Source organism: Stigmatopora argus, chromosome 2, assembly GCF_051989625.1.
Source record: "Stigmatopora argus isolate UIUO_Sarg chromosome 2, RoL_Sarg_1.0, whole genome shotgun sequence".
In the NCBI taxonomy this organism is placed as follows: domain Eukaryota; kingdom Metazoa; phylum Chordata; class Actinopteri; order Syngnathiformes; family Syngnathidae; genus Stigmatopora; species Stigmatopora argus.
Genome location: NC_135388.1, coordinates 17075001 through 17095334, shown reverse-complemented (window position 1 = coordinate 17095334; position 20334 = coordinate 17075001). Strand labels below are relative to the sequence as shown.

The 20334-nt window shown below is 38.4% G+C and overlaps 1 protein-coding gene across 2 annotated transcripts in view; it reads left to right on the top strand.

Annotated features, from left to right (window-relative positions):
- The window catches only part of tspan4a (tetraspanin 4a), a 92205-nt gene that overhangs the window by 53403 nt on the left and 18468 nt on the right, over positions 1-20334 (top strand). For both annotated transcript variants that reach the window (XM_077620053.1, XM_077620043.1), the window contains 2 exons: positions 7101-7292; positions 15506-15580. In XM_077620053.1, the coding sequence (XP_077476179.1) occupies positions 7101-7292; positions 15506-15580 (267 nt within the window). The remainder of the gene's footprint in view (positions 1-7100; positions 7293-15505; positions 15581-20334) is intronic.

Below are 20334 nucleotides of genomic sequence, written 5' to 3'. Positions count from 1 at the left end.
GACATCTGCCAAGAATAAATTTGAATCCAAATGATGGCCTATATTTTTATTCCTACAACCTATCTATGAAAAAAAGATATTGCACAATAATTCACCAGTTTACTGTTGGAGAGTTGATAATAAAGGTATTTTTTAGCTTGAATTATCTCACACAAAACCGGTTTGAGTTATGTAGTCCATGTGTGCCTTTTAAATAGATTGAAATGTATTCCTGATTGCAGACCCAGCATCTTAGCAGGACATGTAGTAGATGATTAACTACATCATTAATTATCTATGTGCATAAACCCCGCCAAAGAAATCAAGGGGAGAAAATGTTTACATAATTAGAAAGTTCATTGTTATACATTACCATGTGTACATATTCTCTCTTTATTTTTTCTGGTCAAATCTACATAAAATCATATTACATCTTCATTTTTACATATACAAGGCCACTTCTCTATGTATATTATTTACATAGCTGCTACAATGTATTTTCAGACTGAGATTACATTCAACTGATAAAATAAATGCAATCCGGTGAGACAGCACCTTGACTGCAAACTATAACAGCACAGTTTGACTTCCTCAATCAGTGTAGGAAATGTAAGGGCTGTAAAATAGGCCTTAGGACCCCCTCTCCCTTTTTTTTTTTCTCAAGAGACACTCAGGAAAGAAATCTTGATCACTTGTAAAGTCACATGCAATTATAGTTCATTCTACCATAGTGTCATGTAAATTTATTGAAGTGAAATAAGGTGTTACTATGCAGATGAAACTACAATTGCCCTTTCATATTGAAACATCTCACGTTGACACTTTATGTTCTTATCTTTCAACTCATGAACTTTGTCTGGGAACCAGAATTTCATTTTTAGCATGAACAGATTTCGTGATTTTATTACTGAAAGTGGGTCAAGCGTTCAATTTTACCCAGGTGTGATGTGGCAAACAGATGAACAATAAGAGACTGTGCAATTGATGATCTGCAGGCTTTGAACGTGGGAGAAAGATGGTTACAAGGAGCCTTACGTGCTCTAGTCAGAATTCTCGATTGCTCTCTGAGGCGAACGCATTCCATCTGACTTCACAACACACAAACGAATACCCAACCAATTATTTATTTATGTACCAGAAAAAAACAGTGTGGTTGTCTTGTGTCGACGTGATGGCGGAGGGAGAAAAAATCCAATCTCAAGTCTCATTTCAGCTTGGAACACACTGAAGTGGATGGGTTGTAAGGACAAATACGAAACAGTTAAAGGAGCACTCTTTGCTTGAGTGGGAGCGCCCAACAGTCACTTTTTATTAGGCCACTGACTGACAATGTTACAAGGGCAAGTTCTGTGGTAAACAAATTGATAACTTGCGAGTCTGGAATTTACGAAGCAATGCCTAGTTACCGCTGTGGAGCTGCTGATCTGACTTTGAAATTATTTTAGGAACTGTGCTAGTATCCTCATCTCAGACTTTGATGTATGGCCAAGGAGAAACACTTTCAGACACAGTGTGACAATTGGCATGATGAGCAGTAGGAGTGAAGCCAAGAAATGCAGACTTTTGGGACAATGAAATGGAACACCAACTATCATTGTTTTTCTATGAAGTTAGTCAGGTATGTCAGTCATTGATAGTAGTGGGGTTCAGTCAGCCGAGTCCGGTGCGGCAGCGTGGGATTGATATGCACTGGGTGGCGTTGTAATTGTGAGTGTAAATAGTTGCATCTCTTGTGAGTGCCCTACGACTGACTGGCGACCAGTTTTGGGGTGTAGTCTGCCTTATGCCCGATGTCAGATGGGATATTAAAAATTGAAAATTTAATCAGCTTAGTATGACACAAACACAGTCAACTGATTACCATTAGTTGGTGGTAGTTTTGTCAAACCATATAAGCAGACAATGTATTAGGCCCCCCAGGGGTCAAGGGGCACCTAAACAAATCATGGTTATTTTTCTTAAGGAGCTCCCCCATTTCATGCCATTTCATGCTATCCCTTACATTTATATTCAGATAATACTCTTCACTTTTTCCTTCTCCACCTGCACCTCACTTTTTCCTGAGGCATAGAAATCATATAAAAGGCTAGCTGCTTGATGGGGGATGTCCTTTTTTTGCATTTTTTGTCGTGGCTATTTGATAAACATAGCATTATAGTCAATAGAATGTGTACTTTAAACCGATTTTCAAACAGTTTGTTTTTTTCATAAATGTCAGAAATTCTGTCATTTTGCTCCAGAATAATTATAATTTTTGTTCAGCCTCAAGTCTGCATCATAGCCACGCTCTGTTTTGCGCTTTGTTATGAACCAAATCTTCTGTAGATCAGTCAACAATTCAGCGAGTTAAGAGTATTCTAGTGAAAAAAATAAGTACTGCAACAAAAAAATGTAGTCATACCTCCTTGATCTCCAGATTTAGGTTCCAAGAGACTGGAGTTTGGAGGCCCTTGACATTTCCCCTCTAGCTTTAATCTTCCCAAAGCTATAAATCATTGCATCACTAACGGTAGGTCCGGTTGAAATGAAATGCAACTCCACTACTTTTGCCCAAAGCGCAAATGATGATAGGGAGTCAGTTAGAAAATAACGGAGTTAAGTATATTAGTACAACAACAGAAGTACATGTCAATTGTGTTGATTAACTGACCCCAAAAGTCTTTCATTTCTGCAGTCGTTGGGACTGTTGCCCGCTTCTATTTTGATGTACAATTGCAAAAAAGGCTCCACTTAAATAAGTCTCTCAATTTCATTTTTCCCCAAAAACTCAGGGGTCAGTTAACTTTTTAACAGAGAGAGCCATAAACAATTCATATTTTCTAATGTTATTTCTTGAGAGCCATTCTCGGAATTGAAAAGTAAAAATACATGAAAATGTGTGATTTTTTTTGGTCATTTCACCACTTTTAAGGTACAAAGTCTCTGAATTCTTTTGAAAACATTGTTATGCTGTTGCTAATAAATCAGTATCAATGATATCATGCATGCAGAGGAGTAATACAAAATAAAATTATGATTAAAGTGGTGGTAGAGGTAGTGTCAATGCCACTGTGATGCTCTTATTAGTGCATTCAGGTCTCAGCTCTCTCACCACTGATTTCCATATTTTACCTCACAGACTAGTGGAGAGCCATACGCACCCATGGAAAGAGCCACATATGGCTCCCGAGCCATAGGTTCCCACCCCTGCTATAGCTAGACCCTAATATGGAGACGGAATAGAAAATGAAATGATAGATAATTCAGGCCCCATGCACATCTGGAAATATTAGATTAGATCAAAGATGCCCAAATAGGGGTTTCATTCAGTTCAAACTTGAGGTATAAACCTTATTCTCCAGGTCCTGTCTCTTAGGATTCGTTTGCAAGAAAGATTGCTCACACTTAATTTTACAAACACTAATTAGTACCCCATTTAAACATTTGGAAGCGGCCCAAAGAACTGCATCCACTGATGCACTGTAAACCTCTGAGAATCTCACTACTTTCCTCTGTTGGCTGTTCAGGCTTTTATTTAGATGGATTGCATTGAAGATAAATGTAAATAAAGTAGCAACAACAAATAATGAATCTATTGTTGACTCTTCTAATCACTGCAACATCGATGCTAGTTTGTGTCCTGTCTAATTAATCCTCATTTACATATTCCAAATTTCTTTTAATTTGTGTATTATTTATAATTAGTTTTTGGACAAAGCAATCATTAATTTACTAAATAAAAAGTAAAACATTGCCAACAACTCTGTGCTCAGTATACAGGCAAAGGTTACATAAAAGTGAGTCAATGTGCTTTCCCTCCTCTCATTATAAATGATGATTAAGAATAGTGTCATATCTCTCTTTCTATCGAATCCACCCAAGGAATGTATCTTTCCATCATTATCCTGACATGTTTGAATGTTTAAATAATTCAGAAACAATTAGGAAATTTTAGTCAGGCGTGTCATTCAAGCAGAAAGGTGGAAATATTGATCAGTTTCCAGTGTTCTATGTCTGTCAATGAGGTGATCAGAGCCGCATTTCAGCAAGATACAAGATCTCCGTCTGTATATTTGAAAACTGAGACATATTTGACTTGAATGAACATGTGCCAGACGTTTGAAGAATGTGAATAACGCCCATGTTATTATACCTTCTCTGATGAGCATATGACCTCAAAATGTTCAGCGTCATCCAATCTCAACATTCTGTTTTATCCTTCACCCATCAATCGGTAGCCAATCTTCATTAGAGACCACACTTTGCGGCGTAATAAGCCTTTGTAGAGAGTCACGCCAACCCCAACACCCTTAATTTCCTATCTGATGAAATCTCCCAGCTTTGGCAGTTCATGAGCAAAACTGGAATCAATGACATTGGCTTTGTACATTTCAACTTACCCTACTTTCGACAAAAGAACTCATTAAATAAGATGCTCTATTAAAGCCAAAAATGTAAAAATAAATAAAGTATATATCAGGGGAAGCAGTCATTTTGTATTTAGTTATGTAAATCATAGTGCCTTGGGGAGTTTCAGCAAATGGTAATGGTGTGTTTCCTGTAGATGTTTCTTAACTTATAACCGATATGCATTGTAAAACATAACTCCCTCCACCATCATTTCTGTTTCTTCAAAGGCACAATTGGTGTGTCTAATAAGCATAGAAAGACATTAAAAAACGAGCCACTATGGACCCCAAGAGGTGATTTGTTCTCTGAGCACCTAAAGTCTCCACAAACCAGCCCCTGAAGAGCCCAATTGATATCAAATATTAAACAGTAAACATATTTGTCTAAATTCTGAGTTAGTTTTGCATTATTGTTCACTTTTATTTCATTAAAAAGTAAAATTGGTGGCCAGCCAATCGTAGGGTGCCAGGAGATGGACAACCATTCATGCTCACACTCATACCCAGTGTTATGAAACGACAAGCCGTTGAAGGGGCAACCTAGGAGCAATTAAGAGTGTTCAACCAGCCTACCCTGCATGATTTTGGGATGTGGGAGGAAACCGGAGAACTTGGATAAAACCCACCCAAGCTCAGGGAAGACATGCAAACTCCCCACAGTAAGCTCCAGACCTGGGATCGAACCCTTCATCTTAGAACTGTGAGGCGGACGCCCAAACCACTCGTCCACCAGACCGCCCCCAACTTGCCCGTGTCTTTCTTTAATGGTACTTCACCATCTTTACACATCCCCAAACTTCGCAAAAAGACAGTAACTGAGCAAGATCTGCCTAACTCAAGGAGCTTCACAATGGGTGTCTGACTCCAAGCAGTGTGGATGTTTTGTCTTTAAAATGCAGGGGTGTCCTAACAATACATGCGTGCCAACTGCAGCCCACTGCCAAGTTTTTATTGGCATTCAGCAAATTGAGACAATTGTTGAATATGGCCCACACGAAGTTTAAATTCAGCTTACATTTTGTTGTATTTTTTTGTTTTAACACTAGAAGGAGGTAGTAAGGTAGCGGTCACAGCTGATAACATAATAACATAAATGCTAAATTTCAGTACTTTCTTTTACAAAAATCAACTGATATATAAAAAATAATTGACTGTGATACATTGCTTTACATTGGTTATTTTCTTTGTTGCTGTCAAGAGACATTTTCTCTTTGTTTGTATCATTAGTCTAAATATAAAGATGTACGTATATCGCAATATCCTTATACTTCTGGGTTATATTGTCGCTTGAATACTCATTCATTGGCAATGACATTTCGCTTAACTTCACAAGAGTCTTGGGTGTGCTGGAGCTTATTCCAGCCAACAAAGGGCAGTAAACCCGGCGTAAGCCCTGAATTGGTTGCCAGCCAATCACAGAAAACAATGAGACAAACAACCATTCGCAACCACACTCATACCCGGTGTTATGAAACGGCAAGCTGTTGAAGGTCCCAGAGCAGATTCACAGATGAGAATTAATGGGTATAACAATAATGACAAAAAAGGTAACAAAAGGAGCACAGCACAAAACGTGAGAAAATACAAACAAAAAAAGCACAAAGCGAGTCGGCAACAGAATCAAAGTGGTGGCAAAAAGGCCCAAAAAATTCTGAACCAAACAATGCTATTGTCTATCAAAAAATAGAGCAAAAAACACAACGTGGGAAAAAAAACAATATACAAATGCTTGTAGGCAGGAGAATTTGAAGGTGATAAATGACAGACACACCAGTAAACAAAGCAATAGTCCAAAAGCAACTGACTGTGACAGGAGTCCAATTCTTACTAGTGCTCCTAAGCACAACAGGTGCATTGCCCGGGCCCACCCATCCAGCTAACCCAGGTGCTGGAAAAGAGAAAAAAACAACAACAAAAAGCCTGACTCAGACATGACACCTCAAGACAAGGGTCGCTGTACTCCTGTTTTTTATTTTAACCGATTCAGCACAGACAATTTGACCACTCAGGTTTCTGGTAAAACCACCAACACCCGAATGCAATCAACTGATGACACTTGTAAAACACCAGAATGGTGAAAATGGTACATGTTGTTTTGGTGAAATCCTATACCCGCTGCAGCCCTTGGTGCAATAGTGTGAAGAACTCTCCCTCGGGGGTTCCCCAGGAAGGGGCTGCAATGGGTGTATGACTTAATTCCAACAAAACAATGCACCAGCTTTTGACAAAGTTGTTGTCTTACAAGTGTAATCAGTTTATTGCAGTCAGGTGCTGCTTGTTTTAGCAGAAATCCCATTGGTTAATGTGTCTGCACTGGATCGGTTGCAACAAAAAATGAGTGTTTTAGCAAGGAAGACGACTGATCGGTGTTCAAGCAGCCCGACGTGCATGTTTTTGTTGTGTGGGAGGAAAATGTAGTACCCGGAGAAACCCTATGCAGGCATGGAGCCCAGGATTGAACCGTTGATCTGAGGAATGTGAGTCCCAATGAGTTAACCACTGTGCTGCCTGTGCTGTCAATGAGTATCACTTTGAGTATTGTTGCTAAAAACTGCTGTTCAATTATGTTACAGTGCAAACCTTGTACTGCGTAAAAAAAATCAACATCATGTTTAGAACAGACTCTAGCTGTGATTTTTGTTTGCTGTTTGTTTAGAATTCAAGCTACCACCTGAAGGCCTTCCTGTTTTATGCTCGACTGACTTTGTGATGTCCTCTGTGTTCTTTTTGCAGCTGGGAGGATGTGGCATACTAGGGGTGGGAGTGTGGCTTTCAGTGACCCAGGGCAACTTTGCCACCCTATCGGCATCACTTCCCTCATTATCGGCAGCAAATTTGCTCATCGCCTTGGGAACCATCATCATGGTGATCGGATGCCTTGGCTGTGTGGGGGCCGTCAAAGAAAGCCGCCCTCTTCTGCTTGCAGTGAGTTATTTATTGTCGCGGCACCTGCCGCACACTTGACACATTGAAACACTTTGCAAAAAGATGGTGGCCTAATGGGTCACAACAATCCTAATGTTTAACATTTGGTCTCAAGTGGCTGCTCTCTTCATCACAGCATGCGCACTAGAAAATGACCTTGAGCTCAGATAAGTGTAAACATGTCTTAAATGTGTCTGCAGTCTAATCTAATTTTAGTAGAACGATGCCCCTTACATGATTTCTATTTTCCACTAAACAGCTATGTTAATTGGTAAAATCTGTTGGCATTTTGCCCTGCATAAATATTCATCCACGAAAACTGTAATGCTCTTGACCTTCAGATGCTATACAACAAATATGAGTGCCGCAAAGCCAAGATAGACAGTCCCATAACTTTATTTCCTGATGGGCTCGTTTAAGCAACATTTGCAAACATATCATTTAAGAGTCCTATGATGCTTATGAGCCTTCAAACCGTAGCCTACTCCGCCAAACTTTGGGTGTGTAGCAGGTGGCCACACTGACAAATTACAGCATCAACTCTTACTCGCACTACCATGTTCCCATACACACTACCTGAAATGCCAAGTGTACAGTACTTTACAATCATATACTTAAAGGAGTGCATTTTAATTGTTTTTTTATAAGCATTTTAGTTGCAAAGGAAATCCGTCTTGATTGTTTGAGTAAATTAAACAAGGACCTCGCAAATGAAATCTACTCAGTATTGGATGTGACCACCATTTGCCTCATGCAGTGCAACAGATTTTCTTTTTCTAAAACCATTATCAGCCAGAAAAAATCATGTTTTTTTGGAGGGGGCACTACTGTAAAGTGTGGACTGCATTTGAAGTAATTGATATGATATAGTCTGAGTAGACTGAATTATAAACTCAGATTGAGTCAATGTACCCAAACACTTTATGGGGAAGTTATTAGAAGCTAACACTCTCCTTTCAAAAAAGTTATATTTATTCGATTACTTAATGGCTCTGACCAAATTAACTAATTATAAAGAATATTTTTCCCTCTCCTTTAGCTATCCACTTTCCTTCTCCACAAGTGCAACTTCTGCCCTACTGCTCTAATGAAGGTCATTCTTCTAATTTCACAGGTCCAGCAATCAGACTAATTATCGCAATCAGATAACTTTAGCAAACTGTTAAAGTGGCCCTTATTCTTGGCCCCACCACAGCACCGGGTTCAGATAGAGAGTGGCTAGAAGTCCGAAGTTATTACGAGTGTGTCTGGCAAGCGGACGTCCAATGGAGATTGCCATGCTCAAGGGGAAGCAAGGATGCAGGGTCACCCGGGTTGCCAGTAGCGATTTATTAATGTGCATCAGTTGTCAATATTCAGTGACCGTACTGACATGGTATCAATACAGTTTTTCCATGTGAAAACAGTACATAACACTTTCCCCACCAATCACCACATGCAACATAAACAAAGACCTGACAAAAACTAAAAGGAATTGCAGCTGATAGGTCAGACTGCAGAGGACTCAGGAAACATATGAGAAACTAATGGGGTTATCACAAGGACAACATGAGGAACCAAAACCCAGACAACCCCATGTTCTAACAGAAATGTCGATCAATTAGTCCAAACTCGTACGTTTGTTACCCGACAGTTAAAGGAAAAAAATGATAAGAAAATAAATCCCTACTTGCCAAACCGGCAATAAGGTCAGTGATAAATGTGTTCTCCTGAGAAATTAGTAAAAGATAAAAGTCAAGGCTCGTTCTTAACAAACCTCCACAGAAACGCGAATGACAAATAGCTTATCTCGCAGAATTGCGAGTGTTGCCAAAGGAACTACAACATTAAAATACTGTTTTGAATCTCATTGATACATTTATAAATGTTTCTTTGTAGGGTTACCAGGCGCTAGGATTTTATAATTTACATTCCAGGTTGTATTCTACAGTCTACATTCCTTTGGATATGTTTAGTTATAGCTATTATTTTTTTTACTTATTGAAATGAACACAAATGTACTGTTCTTCTTAGAAAACCTTTCCCCTGGCCTTCAACAGGATTGATCATTTCACTTACAAGCTGGCCAGCGCAACTCTAGTCTTAGTGTTTGTTTGCCGCCAAGATTGTAGTACGACACAACTAAGAATGCTTTCACTGTCGGAATGCAAAAGATCCATCTTTAAGATGCATTGGACAGAGAATCCTCTGCAACCAACAGCATCGCTTGTGGACTCCCCCTTGTTAACCTTCCGTTCAGTTGTAAAATTGGTTGTGTAGGCACTGAAGGTCAAAAGTGGTGTTTTATTTGAAAGGTATAGCTGCATAGTATGTGGGAGATACAGTAGATAGTGTTGCAATCTACCTCGTCTGTTTTGAGATGGTTTGTCAAGAACAACCTAAACTAAAATTACCTCCCTTACTCTTTCAATGTGTATTTTTTGTCCAGAATATCAGTGTTCTTTTTCCAAGAGATGTACAAAAATAGCTGAGTCTTTAACAGGGGGATTTAGTATGTTTTTCATTTTTCTGCTTGCCACCTGGAATACTCTACCATTGTTTGATGTTTTTATCCTTACTCTTTATGCAATGCAAGTCAGGCTATATCTTAATTATTACAAATTGCAATCATTATTAGCTGTGCCACCAGTTTACCTAAATAGTGGAGTGAATGTTATTTACAGTTTCCTAAAAGGATCAGGAGAGGACATGAATCTTTTTCCAATTCAAACTACCACTTATTAAGATGACTGAGCACCGTTTACCTTTGGGTCTGACAGTCAATTAACGGCAAATGGTGAAACATCTTTCAGGAGAATGGTGATTCTTCTTTTGGTTATTGTAGACGCTATAGAAGGTACTGTCATACTATTTGATGTTTTCTGTAGTGCAGACAGCTTAATAGGATACTTTACCTTGAGGTTTCTTCTTTTTTGCTCCCATATGCGCTTGTGTTAGAGTCACATCTCTGAATGTGTATAAAAATAAAACAACCTAAGCAATCAACACTACTTCCCCAAAATAATTTATTTGTCGGCTACGCTGTGAACGGCTGATAGTTACAAAGGAATAGGCATTGAAATAATAAGTAATTATAAAGTTGGTGGGGCTAAGACTAAGCATGATCCATGACATTGCTTCACCGGTGGCCAGACCAATTTCTGTGCTGTCAATATAATGATAGCAGGCAAATTAGGAGTAGGCTTTAATGAGTGCCACAGACTGCCATACTCCTCAAGAAAAGATTCTTTGCTTCTCCATCATCATATCAGGATAATTAGTAGGGATATGGCTGATGAGAGGCACCAACTGTCAACGCGATGAATCATTTTGAGCCTTAGTGGGAGTAAATCACATTAAAGCTTTCAACATTACCTTTGTTGCTCTAGAATTCAGCAAAGCAACGCTTGAGCTTTTCAGCTCAATACCTACAACAATTTAGCATTAATACAAATGAAATCAAAAAGCCATTGTCTGCTCAAGATCACCATGTCTACTAAATAGGATATGATGGATAATGTCAAGTCCAGACTTGTTTCAAAGGCTTTTATCGTAAAAGAAAATGTTCTACTAAAATCAAACTCGGAAATAGCTTTTATTGTTTTAAGTGTTTCTTTTGGAAATGGCCGGCTGTTTTCAACTGGAAGCCTAGTCTTGCCCTCCAGCACAAAAAAAAAGAAAATCGTCATCCTCATCAATTCATTGTGTGCATTGTTTCTACAACAGTATTTAAGAGAATTTATAGCTTTTTTCTTATTTGTAATGGCTTGTTTTGTTTAAAACCTAATTTGATTTGCCCTTGGGTTTGTACCGGTGCAACACATTCAATTTTATTGATATCCGTTTACAGCTTTTTTTGAGCTATGACCTTGTTGCTAAACATCTTTGGGAGATGTTTTATTGAAACATCAGTTGAATCAGACGGCCCTTTGGTTTCTGATTTATACAAAAGCTCGAAGCAGATGTGTCCAATGCATTAGTAAATTCATTCTGTGTCGGGTATCAAAGATATACTCTGTCAAATATAGCAATTTTGGCTTTTCTGACTTTAGATAACTCTTATTGATAGCAGTACTAATCTTTAATCACAGAGCTGCATGCACTGTTTTTTAATCAGCTCTCAACTCTTGAAAGAATATCCAGGTTTTTTGTAGGCAGAAATCATATTGAGTACCTTCTCACATACAATCATTTTCAATGTTCTATTGGGTTTCCAATGCCCAAAATGCCACTCACTGACTGAGTGTAGTTAGCCCATATTATTATTATGCATATAAGAGATAAAGTTCTCATTAATATTTCATATTTCAATAGCTCCACTCTGCTTGGTTGTATATCTGATAGGCGTTTATGCTATATAGAGTGCCCATGTACTATAGCACTTTATATACAGTAATTGTCACAATACCCAGGGGATAGGAGTGCACTATTGTAAACTTTAACTGTTTTCATTGATGGCTCCTTCTTCTTCTTTCCCAGTCTAGAAATTAGCCAATCAAAAGTCTTTGATGCAATAGCAAGGTGGCCGTTGTCCAAACATAGAGGTACAATATACCGTCTATTACCAAAATACGATTACTAATGAATATTGTACAACAATGAAAAATCTAAGTTAGTGGATGCATGAGTACATTAACATGAAACAGCAACCTCCTCTCCCCTAATTCTCGTTATTCTTGCGTATGTCCTTTTTCTGACGCAATATGTGTCTGTCTTGACCGACATTTGATCTTGCAGGAGAGTACAATAGATATATATGTGGAGCCGTAAAAGCTTGTATACGACTCAGCAATTTAAGTATCAGGGCTCATGAATCAAAATGCTCAGTGTGCGGCTGTAAGAGAGAGCGTATAGTCCAACTTAGGTTATGACACTACATGTGGTGTGTGCCAGGTCTAAGACATCTGCACAAGATTGGTGTGTTGGGACCCAAACAGCAAAATACAACAAAACATGAATAACCATTTCACCAAAATTCTATATAAAATACAACAAAAAATGAATAACAATTTTCCCCAGAATGCACCAGTTGTGGCGGCCCGGCGGCTGAGTGATTAGCGCATTGGCGTCCTAGTTCTTGGGTCCTGGGTTCAAATCCAGGTCAGTTCTCCTGTGTGGAATTTGCATTGTTCTTCCTGGGGATGCATGGGTTTTCTCCGGGTATAATTGTGTGTGTGAATGGTTGTCCGTCTCCTCGTACCCTGCAATCGGCTGGCCACCGATTCAGGGTGTCCCCCGCCTCCGGCCCGAAGTCAGTTGGGAGAGGCTCCAGCACCCCCCATGACCCTAATGAGGATAAGCGGTTCAGTAAATGAATGAATGTACTAGTTGTTTCTTTTAAGTTTTATTGCTTGCTTTGAGTGAGTTACTAATCTCTGCTTAATCTTTTTAAGTTCGGACAGCATTGTTGGGTCAAGTAGGTTGTTAACTATTCTTTTTTTATCCTGCATTTCATGGAGAAATGCATTTCTTGTTTGACATTTATTCAGATTCCCTAATGGAAACAACTTTCCAGAGGAATTACCATTGGCATAGTTTTCAAAAATTATTATTTTTTTTTTCCACCATTGTTCTATCCTTTCTACTGAGATCAGAAATTGATTTTGGTCATTTTCAGTTAATTTGAGCTGTCTAAATTAGTATGATGAAAGTAACCAGCAGTGTTCTGTTCCTTCAGGCAGAACCTGTAATTCAATAGCATTCTTGTGATATATACAGCAATAACAGTAGGATACATTACGTCTGGTATTAAATGATCCCACTTAGCGTCCGTAGCACCAAAGATCTAAAGAGGATGAGTTACGATTCTTATAAAAATCAAATTAATGGGTGAAATACTTGTGAAATCGAAGGGGAGAAAGATGTTTGTTTTCCTTAAAGGTAAAAAGAGACCGACAGGGTGAAATGATTTATTTCTGTGTAATTGCTGCTTTCATTCAAACCAATTATAAAAAGATGAGAGGAGATTACAATTTATCTTCTATGTTTGGAAAAAACAACAACACTGTGTCCTCTCTCACAGTGATGATACAATTATTCTCTTGAAGGATCAATACAATTTGGTCCATCCAAATATTTCGCAAGATTGAATTCACGACTGACCTAATTTTACTGTATCACTGGGGAGAAAATTCTCTTCTATAAACACGTTGGAATCCAAAAAGTTTACGTAATTTCCAGAGTATATGTCGATATATGAAAATGCCAAATCAAACGTTACAAAAAGCCTGAATTGTACAGACACATTTTGGCATGCAATCAGTCAATGTTGTGCAAAATCACTTATTCATCCATTAAAAACTGATGCCGTTGACATCTTTGTGCATGGCTGTCTCGTTATGTTGGGATTTTGTTGGAGGTATGTCTTTCTTGTGTGTGCTGTCTGGGTGTGTATTTGTTTTGAGTTTATTTTGATTAGTATTTTGTGTGTATATAAGGTGAGAGTTTGGTGACGTCTAGTGTTGGAGTATTGCTACCTTTACCTTGTGTGTCCCGTGCCAGTAAGTCAAGGTTTTGCTTTTTGTCTGTGTGCGTCCTTCCCCTGTTTTTTTGTCACTTTGATATTGGATTTTTGTTCTTAAAAACCTACGTTTTCGCACCAGCAATTTTCGCGGCTTTTTTCCTGCATTCTGGGTTCAACTTTGCCGTTAACGACAAACATGACAATGGCAAACTCTTTTCACATCACTAAATATTAAACAGTTCCGTACAGTTGTCATTGCAATAAAATAAACTAACTGCACTCTCCCACTATTGTTAGAAGTGCCAAAATGGAATAGGATTCATTGAAGTCTGTTGAGATTCATTATTTCTGCAAAAAATCAACCTTGGAATGCGAAAGAAATCAATTGACTTTTGAGACTTTATTAAATCAAAGCTTGTCTAGGTATTTCTTGATTTCTTGTCATTTCCACCAGGAGTGGGTGAGAAACAAAAGATATACTTTGTGCTGTCACTTTGTGATAGGATACATCGCCAGCAAGGGAAACTGTTTTGCACACACCACTAACCCAACATCAGATGTAAATGGGGGTTCAGTGTCTTGAATATAGTGCGTCAAGTTTGAATGTTTTGAAAATGTTTAACCCTTTCATTCACAAATCGTCACTATTTTTTTTAGCCTTGGAGGTCACTAATTTCAGTCATTGGATGCCTTCGATGGAGCTAGGCATCCAATCCATGGATTAAATGGATTGGATTAAGTGGTTCACTCGCTTGACTTTGATGTGGGCTAGCGTGTGATCGATTCCCGCTTGGTAGCGATATGTATATGAGTGCGGATGGCTGTCCTGTCACTCTGTGTCCCCTACGGCTGGCTGGCGACTAGGCTAGGGTACGGTCTGCCTTTCGGCCAATTTATCCGGGATAGGCTCCAGCAATCCTTAGAACCCTTACGAGGATGTGCGGTATGGAAAAGGAATGAATGAATTTACCTCATTAAATCATAAAAGGGTACTTCATTCTAGTCCAATCTTTTGTGCTGTAGTATATGTTGGTTCATGATCCTGATGGTGGATTGGTGACCAACTGCTGAGGCTCCAAAACGTTTTTTGACAGTTGGCAGGCAGCAAATTTCCTCCCGGAATACTCTAACTTGATAGTCCTGAGATGTCATTATTTTTTCATAGTTTAAACATCAAATTCCTTTAGTCCAACCTTTAATGTCATGATAAAATATTTTCAATAACCTTATCCGTCTGCTAGCTGTACACTTAAATAGGTAAAGCTCTTTGCTCCCACAGATGCTTCATGACAATGAGCAACCCATCCATCACAACGCTAATTTGATAAACACGTCTTTTTGTGACCGTCTAGAATTTTTAGCATTTTGGAAATGTTTAACCCCTCCTGGCGTAGTTTTGCAGATCGTGTTGAGTAAGTGCTTGATGGATGGGCTCGAAAATGTTTCAAGCAGCCGCATGGGCCCACGAGAAGAAGATGTATCACCCATCGAGCAACTCATCTTGGCGTAAATATGGAGGAACGCTCTAGATATGCACAAGAGGAGAATAACTTCCACATATTCCAATGAGGATGGGCAAAAGAAAAAAAATCATCTGAATTTTAAGGCTGTACTATTTGTTACCTACTACCTGACACCTGTACTGTTTTCTTTTGTGGTTCAAGACGCCATTACGCGCAATTGTTTTTCTTTCTGATAAATTGGTTCACCCTTCAAACACAAATCCCTACTTGTGTTCTTGTTTTTAATGCTTCTCTTTATGTTTTCACAGTTTTTTATCCTTCTTCTGCTCATCTTCTTCTTGGAGATCCTATCCATCATGTTGTTCTTCATTTACCAAGACAAGGTAATAAATATATTTATATATGCTATATTTCACATTTTTAAATGATATTAAGTGGGAACAAAGTTACAGAACATCACTTGTTTATATTTTAAATGAAATCCCATGTTTTTTACTAACATAGTAGGTAACTTAAGCATATATTTAGCCAATGTTTGTAGTTTTAACACTGTGAGTGACTCAGAAAATAAGGCTCAGCAACACTATAGCAAAATATAGACTCTTTGAGGCATCTTTATCCGGGTAAGTGTACTCCTAGTTCAAGATTAATTTGTAATTGACAGACTGGAAACTAAAATGTGCTGCTGTGGCAGAATTTTAGCAAGGAAAAAAATCCTTTCACGTGTCATTGCCACCGTCACACCTGCGTCTTCTGCTCTATTATGCACCATCTTGGCAATCCAATTGACAGTCAGATTACCAGATGCTGCGGCAATGTCAATCCACGCAAGATGTCTAGCTTCTACGTATGTCACTCGCGTCTGTCTTGAATAATGTTATGAGGTTCAGTGCCAAGAGATAATTATGTTTACATGATTTTGTGTTCCTGAATAGATTAAGCCACAGAATGAGGACATGTCACAAGCAGAAATATCTTGATAAAAATGACACTCACTTCAACTTTGCACAAAGCAGTAGTTTCCACGTCAATGTTTTTTCTTTGTTTCAGTATTTTCTCAATAATTATAAAATTCTAATGAGTTTGGCGTGGGAGTAATGGGGAGTTTCCTTTCATGATAGAGTAATTTGGTCATAGAGCTCCAGCGATTTATTTGACTCTATTGGATATTGCAATGAAATATTTAAGATATTGTGGTTCAGGTCGTACCCCAAATTCCTGAAATTATGTACAGTTGTCTTTAAAAGTCACATTGATAAACTAGCAAATAATTTGGGTAATTGTGTGCTCTTTAAAAAAAAGTAAAGGCAATAGCACATTAAACGCAGCTTCTGCTGTAATTACCTGAGAGCCCCGGTAGTTACTATGTGCATGGGCTGGTGGTTGTCCTCTGGAGGCAAATAATGACCACCGCTGCGGCACTGCTTTTGAATTATGGGGGCTGTTCATAAATCACGAACAATTCGAAACCACTAGTGTTGCATCATTTATGTGCTGAGGCAAAACATATTGTCTCCAAAGACAGAAGCCTAGGCTCAGCCTGTGTGAAATGTCTTTACATATTTAGGTAAATAACAATATAGTGTTTATCTTTGATAGGTCTGCTATCCACCACAATAGACCCGATTTCTCAAAGAGAGCGTGACATATTTTTTGTTTTATCTTTTCCTATTATATTGGGAATTTCTGAGGACTCGTTTTAAATGGCAAATGTATTCCCCAGATTCTTTAATTCAGTCATTACAATGACAAAAAAGGAGCCCTTCTGATGACGATCCTGCATTTTCACAGAATCTACCAACATTTATCATAAAAAATAAGGGTTTCTAACTTACGGCCCATGGGCCAACTTCGGCCTGCTACCCAGTTTTTATGGGCCCACAGCAAATGAGGAAAATTTGATTGATTCTGGCCCGCACAAGTATCTTAAATTGAGTCTATATTCCGGACCACCTCTTAGTTTTAACACGAGATAGCGCTTTTCACTTCAACAGTGCATCTCCATTAGTTTATGGGTCAAATACTGACAAAATGTTGAAACAAATTTAGGAAATGGTGTAAAATTTCAGTATTATGTCTTACATAAATTGTCTTTGTTCTACAAATTTGTTTACCAAGTGTAAAAATGAATTTGGATATTTTGGAATATACTCATACCTCTGTTGCTTGTAGCCTGTAACCCAGGGGTGGGCAAAAACCGGTTCTTGAGGGCTGCTGTGGGTGCAGGTTTTGGTTCCAACTGATACAGCACAGACACTTTGACCAATGAGATTTCTTTAGAAAACAAGAAGCACCTGCCTGCAATCCACTGATTGCACTTGTAAAATACCAGATTGGTGAAAAGGTGTCCTCTTTATGGGTTGCAATGAAAATCCGCACCCACTGCGGCCCTATGTGGAATAGTTTGCCCACCCCTGCTCTAACCCATTCTCGTCCATTTTTACAACTTATTTTACTCAACCAGTTTGCAATCTTTAAATTATACTTACGTTGAACCTTTTTAATGAAATGCCGCATTGTTTTAACTAAAAAGTGCATTATAAGTCACAACTACTGTGTGAGAATTTATGTATATATAAATTATATACATTATGATTAAATTTGGCTGGCAATAGATGAAGTTCAATATATTGAAACAATACTTGCCAAAGCTGCAATCAAAACAATTGACCAATAATAGGACGTCTTTACACTTGACATTATGCATTAGTATCCAGAGTTACAGTCCATATATTTTTCATTATATAACCTAGATTTTATCATATCACATCATTGACTTTAGTGCCCTAATCCTAATTTAGTCTGTGATTAAATTCCCTTCATGCTCTCTCAACACCGTAACTCTTGATAAGCAGTTCAGCCATGTACTCAGCCGTACAGATGCCGGTACCTCAAATAAGAGTACAGCAATGGTGCATGTTGATGAAGTCCATTTCAGGAATCACACTCGGTGGCCCCCTTTACTACGCCTGCTTTAGAACTGATAAAAGGCTCCATGACACAGCTGGAAGCAGCATCAAACGGCTTCTAGATCTTCCTCACAACCATTTGTTTCACTCCGCTGGCTCCTAAGGGTGATGGAAAGGCTTTTGAGGTTGCCATCAATGGTTGCAGTGTGACTCAGTAATGTCAAAGCTAATAGAAGGCTGCCTCAGTGGTGTGCGATTGAAAGTGGATTGATGTGTGTTTTATTCAATATTAGTGGGTTTACTCTTCAAATACAATGTATCCCACTAAATTAGATATGCACCTGCCTCTTAAATTAACGGTCACATCCACAAATGGGGAACTTAATTTTGATGATGAATGGACACCATTAATACAATCAATTTAGAGCTGGAAAGGCAAGAGGAGCAAAATAGGATCTTATCTACCAAAATGTCCCACCAAAATTATTGTAACAGTTTTCTTTTGGATGGATGGATGGAAAGAAGGATATATATATATATATATATATATATATATATATATATATATATATATATATATATGTATATGTATATATATGTATATATGTATATATGTATATGTATATATATATATATATTAACTATATATACGTATATGTATGTATATATATGTGTGCGTGTACGTGTGCGCGTGCGTGTGCGTGTGTGTGTATGTATGTATCAATATTACAACTAGTATTTTCATTTATTTATTTTCAACACCGCTTATTCTTGTCAGTGTTGTGTTGTACTGGAGCCTATCCCAGCTGACTTCCGGCAAAAGGCAGACTACACCCTATCTTACTAGTAACAGTGAGTCGCAAGGCACCCATAGAGACAGACAACCATTTGCACTCAGACCACATAACCACGAGTGGGAATTGATTCCTTTCTGTCCGCATCGAAGTAAGGTGAAAGAACCACTGAACCATCACTTGGCCTCAGCTAGTATTTTCTCCATTAAATTGCCAACTGGTATGAAAAAAAATGATATTTGCTGAGAAAGAATGTTTTTTTTGCAAGTTTAATCAATTTACAGACAAATTCAAGTGAATCATGCTAATTATTGTTAATTGATCATATTTTTTTGAATGCATAGTTCACCCCTATCAAGACATTTAAATAACAAGTAGCCAAAAGGCTCATAGTTTCTCCAATTATCTTACCAACGTATACAGGTTTATTCCAGCGAGAGGTCAGCAGTCAATCGTCGGGATGACACACTGACACTGGCAACCGTTTACACGCACAGGACAGACTATTTAGCGGGTCCAATTAACCTTACTTTGATGCTGTTTGTCTGTAGGAGGAAGCTGTCACCCACAGAGAACTGGCAGAGCAAAGTTAAAAAAAATCAATAAAATCAATTAAAAAAAAAGCATATATAAACCCATCCAAAACGGAATACTGAAAAAAAATCCTTTCTTTGTTAGTAATACATTTTTAACCTTGACAGTCAAAGGGATTAGTTTAGTGAATATGCAATCCATTTTTTTTTATGAAAGTGGGACTTGGCTGCTGGCAAAGCACCATGAGTTTTTTAAATGGAAAGCAATTGAAACCACTGACACCAAATATATCGATCCTCCCTTCGTGTGTCTGCGTCATAGCTCAGAGATTTACCCTGAAGTGGTGATCAGATCATTATTTAACAATATTGATAGATGGAATAGAGTTCCTGTATATACAGCCTAATAAACTAAAGTTAAAACACTCTATTTCCTGCAATATGGCATCGAAATGATGGAGACAGAACCCCAGAGAATCTGATTTAAGAGAGTCTCCGTCATCCCGTTGCTGGCACAGTTTGCGTCCTAACCTCCCCATGACATTGGCTGTGAGGTCACTGCTGCATGAGCTCTTTCCGATGACCACGCCTCTACCAGGATGTGTCATAGTGAGGCTCTAGTGTTTGATTTGCTGTCTGTGTGCTTTAGGACAAGTCAAGGTGAGGTAATGCTGCAGTAAAAAATGAATGGTCAAGAGTTACGACGTTGTAGGTTTCAGTGGATGAAACCTTAGTTTGACTCTTCAGGGATTCTTATTGTACATATGTTTCTATGTTTCTTGTAAATGAGATATGGTTTGAAATGTGTTATGTTCAATGTTGCCATACCGCACTTTGTTACAATTGTAAAATTCTATGAACAAAGTTCTCATCCTCCCACAGGCAGTTGCTAAGCAAGGCA